The following is a 12,220-nucleotide window of genomic DNA, read 5'->3' as shown; positions in this document are numbered from 1 at the left end:
GTGCTCATCACAAGTACCCTTCTTAGTACCCATCACCCATCTAGCCTATCTCTCACCGATCTCCCCTCAGCAACCCTGAGGAACAGCAACCCTGTTTGTTCTCTATCACTAAGAGTCTCTTATGGTTTCTTTCCCTCTCTTCTTTTTGCACCCCCTTTCCATATGTTCATGTGTTTTGTTTCTTAAATTCCACATATGAGTGAAATCACATGGCATTTGTCCTTCTCTGACATATTTTGCTTAGTGTAATACACTCTATTTCTATCCACATCATTGGAAATGGCAAAATGTCATTCTTTTTGAAGGCTGAGTAATATTCCATTGCATATACAGACTTTTTAAAAAACTTTTTTAAATGTTTTAAAAATTTACATCCAAGTTAGTTAGTATATAGTACAATGATTTTAAAAGCAGATTCCAGTGATTCATCTCCAGTGTTTTCCAGGGTGGCTGCACCAATTTGGATTCCCACCAGCAGTGTGAAAGTGTTCCTCTTTCTCTGCATCCTCACCAACATCTGTTGTTTCCTGGGTTATCGATTTTAGCCATTTTGACTGGTGTGAGGTAGTATCTCATTGTGGATTTGATTTGTATTTCCCTGATGATGAGTGATGTTGAGCATTTTTTCATGTGTCGGTTGGCCATCTGGATGTCTTCTTTGGAAAAGTATCTATTCATGTCTTTTGCCCGTTTCTTCACTGGGTTATTTGTTTTTTGGGTGTTGAGTTTGATAAGTTCTTTATAGATTTTGGATACTAACCCTTTATCTGATATGACATTTGCAAATATCTTCTCCCATTCTGTTGGTTGCCTTTTAGTTTTGCTGATTGTATCCTTCACTGTGCAGCTTTTCATCTTGATGAGGTCCCAATAGTTCATTTTTGCTTTTGTTTCTCTTGCCTCCAGAGACGTGTTGAGTAAGAAGTTGCTGCGGCTGAGGTCAAAGAGGTATTTGCCTGTTTTCTCTTCGAGGATTTTGATGGCTTCCTGTCTTATGTTTAGGTCTTTCATCCATTCTATTTTTGTGTATGGTGTACGAAAGTGGTCCAGGTTCAACCTTCTGCATGTTATTGTTCAATTTTCCCAATACCTTCGTTGAAGAGACTGTCTTTATTCCATTGGCTATTCTTTCCTGCTTTGTCAAAGACTAGTTGGCCATATGTTTGTGGGCCATTTCTGGGTTCTCTATTCTGTTCCATTGATCTAAGTGTCTGTTTTTGTGCCATACTTTCTTGATGATTACAGCTTTGTAACATATCCTCAAATCTTCAAATTCAGGATTGTTTTGGGTATTCGGGGTCTTTTCTGGTTCCATACAAATTTTAGGATTATTTGTTCCAGCTTTGTGAAGAATGCTGGTGTTATTTTGATAGGGATTGCATTGAATATGTAGATTGCTTTGGGTAGTATCGGCATTTTAACAATATTTGTTCTTCCTATCCAGGAGCATGGAATCTTTTTCCTTTTTTTGTGTGTCTTCTTCAATTTCTTTCATAAGCTTTCTATTCTTTTCAGTGTATAGATTTTTCACCTATTTGGTTAGGTTTATTCCTAGGTATTTTATGGTTTTTGGTGCAATCATAAATGGGATCGATTCCTTGATTTCTCTTTCTGCTGCTTCATTATAGGTGTATAGGAATGCAACCAATTTCTGTGCATAGATTTCATATCCTGTGACTTTGCTGAATTCATGGATCAGTTCTAGTTTTTTGGTAGAATCTTTTGAGTTTTCCGTGTAGAGTATTATATCGTCTCTAAAGAGTGAAGGTTTAACATCTTCCTTGCCGATTTGGATGCCTTTCATTTCTTTGTGCTGTCTGATTGCTGAGGCTGGGACTTCCAATACTATGTTGAATAACAATGGTGAGAGTGGAAATCCCTGTAATGTTCCTGACCTTAGGGGGAAAAGCTCTCAGTTTTTCCCTATTGAGGATGATATTAATGGTGGGTCTTTCATACATGGCTTTTATGATCTTGAGGTATGATATTTCTATCCCTACTTTCTTGAGGGATTTTATCAATAAACGATGCTGCATTTTGTCAAATGCTTTCTCTGCATCTATTGAGAGGGTCATGTGGTTCTTGTCCTTTCTTTTATTAATGTGATGTGTCACTTGGATTGATTTGCAGATATTGAACCAGCCCTGAACCCCAGGTATACATCACACTAGATTGTGGTGAGTAATTCTTTTAATGTATTGTTGGATATGGTCAGGGAAATTGGTCTGTAGTTCTCTTTTCTATTGGGGTCTCTGGTTTTGGAATCAAGGTAATGCTGGCCTTGCCTTGTAGAATGAGTTTGGAAGTTTTCCTTCCATTGCTATCTTTTGTCACAGCTTCATAAGGATAGGTGTTAACTCTTCTTTAAATGTTTGGTAGAATTCCCTGGAAAGCCATCCAGCCTTGGACTCTTTTTTTTTGGGCGGGGGGTAGATTTTTGATTACTAATTCAATTTATTTACTGGTTATGTGTCTGTTCAAATTTTCTGTTTCTTCCTGTTTGAGTTTTGGTAGTTTGTTTCTAGGAATTTGTCCATTTCTTCCAGATTGCCCAATTTATTGGCATGTAATTGCTCATAACATCTCTTATTATCATTTGTATTTCTGCAGTGTTGGTTGTGATCTTTCCTCTTTCATTCTTGATTTTATTTATTTGGGTCCTTTCTCCTTTTTCTTTTTGATCAAACTAACCAGGGGTTCATCAATTTTGTTAATTCTTTCAAAGAACTAGCCCCTGGTTTCATTGATCTGTTCTACTGTTTTGTTTTTTTATTTTGTTTTTTTGGTTTCTATAGCATTGATTTCTGCTGTAATCTTTATTATTTCCTGTCTTTTGGGTTTTATTTGCTGTTCTTTTTCCAGCTCTTTAAGGTATAAAGTTAAGTTGTGTATCTGAGACCTTTCTTCCTTTTTTAGGAAGGTCTGGATTGCTATATACTTCCCTCTTATGACTGCTTTTGGCTGCATCCCTGAGGTTTTGGGCTGTGGTGTTATCATCTTCATCGGTTTCCATGTACTTTTTAATTTCCTCTTTAACTTCTTAGTTAACCCACTCATTCTTTAGTAGGATTTTCTTTAATCTCCAAGTACTCGCTGTCTTTCCAAATTTTTTCTTTTGGTTGATTTCGAGTTTCATAGTGTTGTGGTCTGAAACTATGCACGGTATGATCTCAATCCTTTTGTACTTGTGGAGGCTGATTTGTGTCCCAGTATGTGATCTATTCTGGAGAATGCTCCATGTGCACTTGAGAAGAATGTATTCCATTGCTTTAGGATGAAATGTTCTGAATATATCTGTTAAGTCCATTTGGTCCAGGGTGCCATTCAAAGCCATTGTTTCCTTGTTTATTTTTTGTTTACATGATCTGTCCACTACTGTAAGTGGGGTGTCAAAGTACCCTACTATTATGGTATTATTGTCAATGAGTTTCTTTATGTTTGTGATTATTAAGTCCCTGGCTGTCATTTCTTCCTGTTCTTTTTTTGGGGGGTGAATTGCTTCTTTTTTTCATTTTGGAGGCAAAGAAATAATAAAATTAAAAATTAGAAACAACACAAAAAATCGAATAATGAAAGCTAGATCTTAAGTGTGTTTTGGCCTGGTTGTTGAAACAAGCTTGATAGAATAGAGAAAAAAGGGAAAGAAAAGAAAAAAATAAATAAAGAAAAAGAAAAAAACAAGAAAACATTTAAAAATTTTAAAAATGTATACAATAGGGGCGCCTGGGTGGCTTGGTCGGTTAAGCGTCCGACTTCAGCTCAGGTCATGATCTCACAGTCCGTGAGTTCAAGCCCCGCGTCGGGCTCTGTGCTGACAGCTCAGAGCCTGGAGCCTGTTTCAGATTCTGTGTCTCCCTCTCTCTCTGCCCCTCCCCTGTTCATGCTCTCTCTCTCTGTCTCAAAAATAAATAAACGTTAAAAAAAAATTAAAAAAAAAATGTATACAAAAGAATAAAATAAAATGAAGAAAGTAAAATAGACTAAAAAAATTACCAAAAAATTAAAAAATATAGTAAAAAATTAAAAATATATATCTAAAAAGAGAAAACAAAAATAATTTTTCTGTATCCAAGAAAAAGAGAAAAAAAATGTTGAACCAGCGAACAGAATGAAATCTGAATGAAATCACATCCAGTTTCCCGTAGAAGTCGAATTATTAAGCACTTTATAGTCCATATACTAAGCAGGGGGAGAGACTTGTGGTGGTCCTCTAGGGCTTGGTTGGCGCAGGTGGATGGGGCTTGGTGTAACAACTCTGTTCTCCACCAGGTGGTGCTGCTTAGCTTACCGGGGCAGATCAGTGTATCTGCAGGTGCAGGAGAGGTGCAAATGGGGTCACCCAGCTTCCCAGTGTCCAGCATCAGAACTCTATGCTCTTACCGACCAGCCATCAGGCACCCCTCCTTTGTCTTCGCTTCTGTCCACTCCCCGCTTCTGTACTGTCTGTGACCAACCCGTCAGCTTGCCAGGTGGCACCTCTCCCAAATTTTATCTTGACAGGGTTGTGTTTCCAAACCCCTCACTTCTGAGGGTCCTGCAGCGTGGGCCTGCTCCAACCCTCTGGCAGAGGGTCTTGCCGAGCAATGGCTGGGTGCTGGCTTGCCCCTGGGAATGCTCATGAGACCATGCTGGTGCAGAGACCCAGAGACTGTGTCCAGGTGCCAGCCTGTCCCAGAGAAAGTTCATGTGATTGTGTAGCAGCAGCAGTTCAGGGACTATGGTAAATCCCAACACATAACAGGTACCAGGCTTCATCACATCCTAGTGACCTTGTCTAACACCAGCAAACATTGCTGTTCTTCAGGGTCCACCTGGGACCTTTTCCCGTGGGGATGCTGAATGGCCTCTACCAAATGTCCTCCTGGTAGGGGAACCACCTCTCCCTGGGTGGCCTGAGGACCCCTTGGACCTCACCTCACTGCTCCTGGGGAATCACCCTTCCCATCAGAGCACCGCCAGGTATCGAGCTGCAGAATTTATGACGTTGCACTCCCCTGTTTATAGAGTCCTAATACTATTGAAACCCACCCCTCTCTCCCTTTCTCATTCTGACCCTTGTGCGTGTTTCCACTCTTTCTCTCTCTCTAGCTGCTTTTAGGGGGAGTGCTGTTCTTGTACTCTCACCCCTGTCTCTGACCTCTCTCTGCAAACAAAATCAGCCCCCTACCCTCTACAGCTTCTCTCTACCCCAGTTCACCTCTCCACACTGTGTACCTGCTGAGTTCTGTGGCTCAAGTTACACAGGTTGTTGCATTAATCCTTAGATCAATTTTCTAGGTGTGCAAAATGGTTTGTTGATGACCTAGATGCATTTTAGGGATGAGAGAAGCAGAGAACTTCCACGCTGCTCCACCATCTTGGCTCCTGCCCCTTCAAGATCAACATCTTCTCCATTCATCAGTCAATGGACATTTGGGCTCTCTTCCTGGTTTGGCTATTGTTGATAAGCAAGGTTTTAGAAGATAGCAATCTTTTACTTTGGGATTATTTCATCCTCTTTGTTCTTTCAGGCCCTTCTTGCCATTATCTGTTAAAAGTTAGAGTATCTATTCCACATTCCTGGGATCCCACTTTGAGGCATCTCTTCAATAGAAATAACAGCACTAAGGAAGAGTAGCTAGTAGGGGTTAGAGAGGGGAAATTTATCAAATTAGAGGTTGGAAATTATGAGACTTGTTATTTTTTAGAAGTGGAACAGAAGGCAGAGAATTCAGGAGAACAGGTTTCAGTGACCAAGACCTTGTAGAGAAATAAACAGAACCAGGAAGGAGAAGTCCAGCATGTTTTTGTCCTTATTGTGAGGGGAGTTTGATGAGACTACTTGGACTTACCTTGTTGACAGGTCCCCACCTCATAAAAATGAAACGTGGCAAGAAAACTCATTGACAAAGTAAATAGGTAGTGAATGAGGTAGACCAAAGGTGAACCACCTGGCCCCTGGGAGGGCTTCCTGATGCAGACATAAGATGAAGTCTAGAAGGGAAGAGTTTGGTTTATGTCAAAAGGGTTAAAACCTGTCAACATGCCTGCCAGCTAATGGGGAAGATGTTGTTTCTCTCAGCAGCTTGATCACAACCAGGGCCAATCACATTGGGGTGTGCATTTTCCCAGGTGCCTGAGCACCCTGGTTGGGGTTGCAGAAATGATGGCAGTTGCTTCTGGGCCTATTGTTATGAGGGTTGAGATCATGAATGGGGAGACAGTGTACATGGAAACAAACCCTAAAGTCAGCAACTTGTATGCAAAGGTGAACACAAAGTCGTCCATTTTAGCATTGCTTATTAGCAAAAAATAAAAAGGAAATAAAATTCTAGTAGTCAACAAAGACAAATGCTATGTAAGCAGCCATTAAACAAAGATCTCTATTGGGGCACCTGGGTGGCTCAGTTGGTTAAGGGCTGACTATGGCACAGGTCATGATCGAGCAGTTTGTGAATTTGAGCCCCACATCAGACTTTGCACTGACAGTGTGGAGCCTGATTGGGATTCTCTCCCTCCCTCTCTCTCTCTCTCTCTGCTCCTCCCGACTTGTGTGCTCTCTCTCAAAATAAATAAAATAAACTTTAAAAAAAAAAAAAACCAAACATCTCTACTTTGGAAGTTGTCCACAATATTTTCAGAATGAAAAAAGCAAGCTGAAAGTGAATATGCAAATATAATTATGTTTTTGAGAAAAAAAGCTTGTGTATATGTTGTGCTTATGTATACATGTATCTATACGTGTATGGGAAAACTTCTGTGCAGATATGTCCTAAGCTGGAAAATTAGTTGCTTTGCAGTAAGAGTAGGGTGAGAGAGAGAGGGTGGGCCTTACACACACACACACACACACACACACACACACACATCCCTACCAAATCAAGAAAAACAAAGTAGTTGTCCATCTGCTAAGTAGATTACATGTAACTTTTACAGTTTAATTTTTGTTTCCTGTCTTTAATCCAACAAGAATTACACAGTATAAATAATCTAACTTTTTTCCAAGTAGCAAATAATCAATTATTCTATCATAAATTATTGAATACTTCTCCCATTTCCTATTCATTTAATTTTTAAAAAAATTTTAAAAGCTTATTTATTTCTGAGAGAGAGACAGCATGAGTTGGAGAGGGGCAGAGGGAGAGGGAGAAAGAGACAATATCAAGGAGGCTCAGTACTACCAGCACAGAGTCCAATGTGAGGCTTGAACTCACAAAACTATGAGATCATGACCTGAGCTGAAACCAAGTTGGGTGCCTAATTGACTGAGCCACCCAAGCGCCCCGGCCTATTCATTTTAAATGCTACAATTATGATGCTAAATTTCTAATGGTAGTAGTGTTGCCGTTCTTACTGAGAGCTTAAAGATCTTTCCACTCATCATGGTTCATTTATAAAACAGACACTGAGCCATATACCACATATACATATTTAGGCACTAAGGAAAAAAGGGTAAACAAATCAAAGTCACCATACAGTCTAGTGGCTTACAGTCTGACAAAACGTGTTCCCCTTCTGAGCAAAATTCTGTAGTTCCCAGTGTCCTACATGTATCATCAGCTCTGTCAAGGCTACCAGAGCAAAATGGCGGTGGGTACCCATGTTTCTGGCTATTCGGCTAGAGTATGTCAGGGAAAGGATAACAGTAGATCATGAAGGGCCAAAAAAAATATGGAATCATCTCCTGCTTTTATATGTGCTCACCTACAATGATAAGGATTCTCGACACAATGCTGGACAAAGTGACCCTCAGCCAAAATGGCATGTAGAAATGTGCCAACAGGGAGGCACACTGGGCTCCTGAGTCTGAGATGGTTATTCAAGAAACACTCCCAAAAGTAGACAAAGATTGGGCATAGAAAAGCGCACTCAGAGCAAAGGAAAATATATGCCAAGGCTCAGAGATGTGAACGAGCACATCACGCAGACAGAAAAGCAAGTAGACTGTGGGCATGCAGTATAGCAGCCCCCCCGCCCCACCTTATCCTTGGAAGAGGTGTTGCCAGGTACCCAATGGATGCTTGAAAGCACAGAGAGCTGTTTTGTCCTATATATACATACCGATGACAAAGTCTAATTTATAAATTAGGCACAGTAAGAGACTAACAACAATAACTCATAATAACTAATAATGAAATAGAACAATTAGAACAATATACTATAATAAAAGTCAAGTGAATGTGGTCTCTTTCAAAATATAGCACTGTATTCACCCTTCCTCTTGTAATGATGTGAGATGGTAAAATGCTTACGTGACAAAACAAAGTAGGATGAATGATGTAGGCATTGTGACATAGCATTAGGCTACTACTGACCTGCTGATAATATGTCGGAAGAGGATCATCAGCTTCCAGACCGCACTAGACCGCAGGTGACTAAAATTGAGGAACGCAAACCATGGATAAGAGGGGTCTGTTTTTAGGGCATGGGGTAGAGCAGGAAGGAGGGGAGTGGAGGGAGGTAGGGCGTGCTTAAGGAGGGATAAGGAATAACTGAGTGCCAATGACTCCCAGATTTCTAGCTTGAGTTTGGGTGGGAGGTGGTTCTATTATTTTGATGCAGCCAGAGAAAAGAAAATGGGGAAGGGGAACAGTAGTATTCTGTAAGATAATCATTCCCTATTCTGTTGCTTTTCCAAAGTTTTCCCTACACCTTGATCTGTTTTCTCTCCAACCATTGATTTTGGGTGCTCACCAACAGTCCTTAGTTCTCTTCTTAGGTTACAAGACCTCCCTTTGAAATCTCAGGTATTCTCAAGTTTCTCTTAACACTTTACCAATTCATAAATTTCTGGATTTTGTTCACTTTCTTCTCTTGGGGTTTTTATCTGTATGCCAAGAGCTTAGTAGATATACTTCCAGGATGTATAAAATTTAAGAGAATGAATTAATTACCCCTTTCACCATCCCCATTCCACTAATCCACCTGCTGTATACCTATTAACTTCCTGGGACTACTCCCTGTCTGGATTAATGAAAGGTACCTCCACCTCTCCAGACCAGAAAATTAACATCAATCAAGACTTCTTCTCCCTTTGCCATTTAATATCTAAGTCATTTAAACCCTTTTTCCTACATATCTATTGTATCTCTACAATGTTCCTCATCCCAGCTCAAATGCTTTAATTTAAATTCTTATCGTTTCTTGCCTGGGTCATCATGATGGTCTCCTGCATTAGTTTCCTGGGGCTGCTGACAGTTGGCTTAAAATAAGAGAAATTTATTGTCTGATAGTTCTGGAGGCTAGAAGTTTGAAATCAAGGTGTTGGCAAAGCCATGCTCCTTCAAAGCTTCTAAGAGGATCCTTCTCTGCCTTTTCCAGTTTCTGGTAGCTCCAGGTAAGTGATTTTCTAAAATGCAAATATTCTTCTAAAAGCACACCAATAATAATAGAATAACTCCCAAATCAGTTAGCATTTCATATAAGTATGCTCCAGATCCCTTATCATTAACCAAACCTTTTCACTTATTTGACCCTTTTTAGAATCTTTTATGGTTCCTTCACCCTGAAAACCTCTATGCACTCAGTCCTGGGTACCTCTTCCTCTGTAGGAACCTAATCACATCCAGCCGAGTTGCTTACCTCCTTGTTTATGTCTCCGTCTTTAAACAGTTAAGATGACCAAATATACTACTGTCCAAACTGGAACACTTTGAGAGTGATCATGGGCATTAGAGAATTAGTATTATATAATTTAAAAATGGTATATTGGCAGATCTAGTTTAGTGTATCGGTAGGCCCCTGAGTAGTTCTACTCAAACATTGTTTTCAAAGTAAGATTATTTCTGAAAATAATTAGGAAATGGAAGCAAAAAAAAATTATGATTATCCTGAGAGTATATGCAGAACATACTTTTCTTGCTATATATTCACACACTTTAACTTCTTAGATACATCTGTTTCAGATAACATCTCTGATAGTTTCCCAAAGAATGTAATTTTCAATATGGTCTCACTGCTTTTAATCTCTATAATATTCTACAGAGCTTCACTTAATGGTTACTAAATTTTAAATTGCTGCCATTTTTAACTGACTCTTCACTACCGACTATCATATTTTAAGTTAGGATATACTCTACAGGTGCTTGAACAAATTGCTACAGATGCTTGAACAAATTGCTAAATGAACTAGAGAGAGCCCCCTCCTTCTTATTTTTTGTCTTGAAAAGTATAATTATCTTAGGTCAAATACTTCTGCAGGCACTGTATCACTGTATTTTGGTCTCCATTCTTAGTATCTTTTTTATATATAAATATTCCTACGAGACAGAAATTCATCAAATTCATGCTTCTTTTTAAGTGCTTTCCCAATTTTAAATTGCTGCAAAGTCAAAGGCCTCTCACTCATTTTATTTGAGTACAGAATAGGAATCTGTCCAATATAACACAGATCAAAGATCCTTCACCTAAGTTTAGATATGTCATGTGAGCTCTTGATATCTGTTTTTTCTTTGCTTTTGTAGAGACAGAATTCAATACCTTCCTGTTTATAGGTTTAAAAAAAAAATAATCCCAAGTTACTAAAAGTTTCACAAAGTCAGTTTTTTGTATACTTTGAGATTGATTGATCTAAAATTTTCCAACTAATTTAGAACAAACTTCTAACTAAACTTGGAGGAATTTGCCTCAAAAAACGTCATATCTTGCAGGACACTTGGATTGGTTTAACAAGCAGTGCTTCAGAGTTGCAAACATGTTAAAAAGCCAACTGATAGTCAAGTAGCAAAAAGATAATATGGGTAGTGTGTGTGTGTGTGTGTGTGTGTGTGTGTGTGTGTGTGTGAAAGAGAGAGAGAGAGAGAGAGAGGCAGACAGACAGAAAGAGAGAGAACTGTAGGGGCTGAAATGTGGTTGATATGATATGAAGCCATTTGGCTTCCTCTCAAAATCTACATACCTCAGGTAAACATCAATGACCGAAAGAATTTGTTTCCTCCTGACAAACGGCTCAAATTCTACAATAGCACAGTAAAATTTCCCTAAAAATAAAGCCACGCTCCAGAACAGAAGGAAATTCATCTGTATTTTCATTTTGGAGCCTGGTTGATGTATGTTCTTCTCAGATCCTTTTCAATATAACACAATCACTTCGCAGATTCCTACAGGTGTGTACATGTCAAAAATAAATGATAAAATATAGGTTCCTACTGGGCATACCAAATGTCCTAACTACCTACTCTAGCGTTATGATAGCCTGTCATAACAAAGTACTACCTAATAAGCGGTTGGGAAGTATTCTGCTATTTATTTTATAAGGGTGTGAATTAATCAGAATTTCCCGCTTACTATTACAAACACTTACAACATGATAGAGGGCAAAATAGGTGACATCCTTGCTGTGCTTTTTACGATACCTCATACTGGTTCAGGAACATGTGGAGTTGCTGTACACTTATTCTTAGGTCAGTCTCATTGAACTCATAAGGAATATTCCACCCCAGGGGTCCAAATTTCCGTCTCTCTTGGACCAAAGCATGAAAGAAGCAGAGGCCATAAAGTAATTTCTTGAATTCTTCCTGTAACGAGAAGAAACGGTGCCACATGACGTCCCCCCCCCAACGTTACATTATACCTACCATATTTTAAAATGAAATTAATTAATTCTTTTTGTTTATAAGTATATCCACCCCAAAGTATACTAAAACAGAATTAACTACCATAGGCTATTTAGGCAAAAATATGCTCATTTGTACACATGTCCAGTTGACAGACACAGCTATGAGCACCAGGTTTTAGGGAGTATAGTAAGCTTGTCTGTTTAATGTAACCGTATAGGATTCTGGAGGTTCCAATTGAAACATCATGAGGTAAGAAAAATTAATTCTAAATGGGTGATCCCAGACCACCATGGATATTTCAAAGAAGACAGTTCAAACCGAGTAAGCAGCTCTACAAGAAGGACTTCCAGATTGAAACTTTGGACAGCTTCATGACTTTTCTAGTTACTCTGAGGCAAGAAGAAGGCTTACAGTTACTTTCAATGGCAAAGCCAGCCTTGAATCAGAAATCAGAAAGTATGATGCACCCTCCACAAGACTGTTACAAAATGGTCAAAATAGAGCTTGAGAGAGAATTGGTAAAGATTTCCTTGGAAAGAGCAGCTGCTGTGCTGGGAGCCCTCTTGCCCCCATCCCAGAGGGAGAAAGGAGCATGGGATGTATCTTCTTAGTCCAAGCTAGTGAGAAGGAATTAATGGGGCTGCTCAGAGAGCTGATGCATGTTCCTTGCAGCGGTGGTAGCG

General features: G+C 39.3%; 1 protein-coding gene across 1 annotated transcript in view; it reads right to left on the bottom strand.

Moving 5' to 3' along the window:
• Nucleotides 1-12,220, bottom strand: part of DNAH7 (dynein axonemal heavy chain 7) — a 263,621-nt gene that overhangs the window by 22,727 nt on the left and 228,674 nt on the right. Inside the window, exon 59 of the mRNA XM_053906776.1 lies at nt 11,334-11,495. Coding sequence (XP_053762751.1) covers nt 11,334-11,495 — 162 coding nt within the window. The remainder of the gene's footprint in view (nt 1-11,333; nt 11,496-12,220) is intronic.

Source organism: Panthera pardus, unplaced genomic scaffold, assembly GCF_024362965.1.
Source record: "Panthera pardus isolate Hobbes unplaced genomic scaffold, ASM2436296v1 HiC_scaffold_10, whole genome shotgun sequence".
NCBI lineage: Eukaryota > Metazoa > Chordata > Mammalia > Carnivora > Felidae > Panthera > Panthera pardus.
The sequence above is the reverse complement of the archived record's forward strand: the minus strand, read 5'-3'. Positions and strand labels throughout refer to the sequence as shown.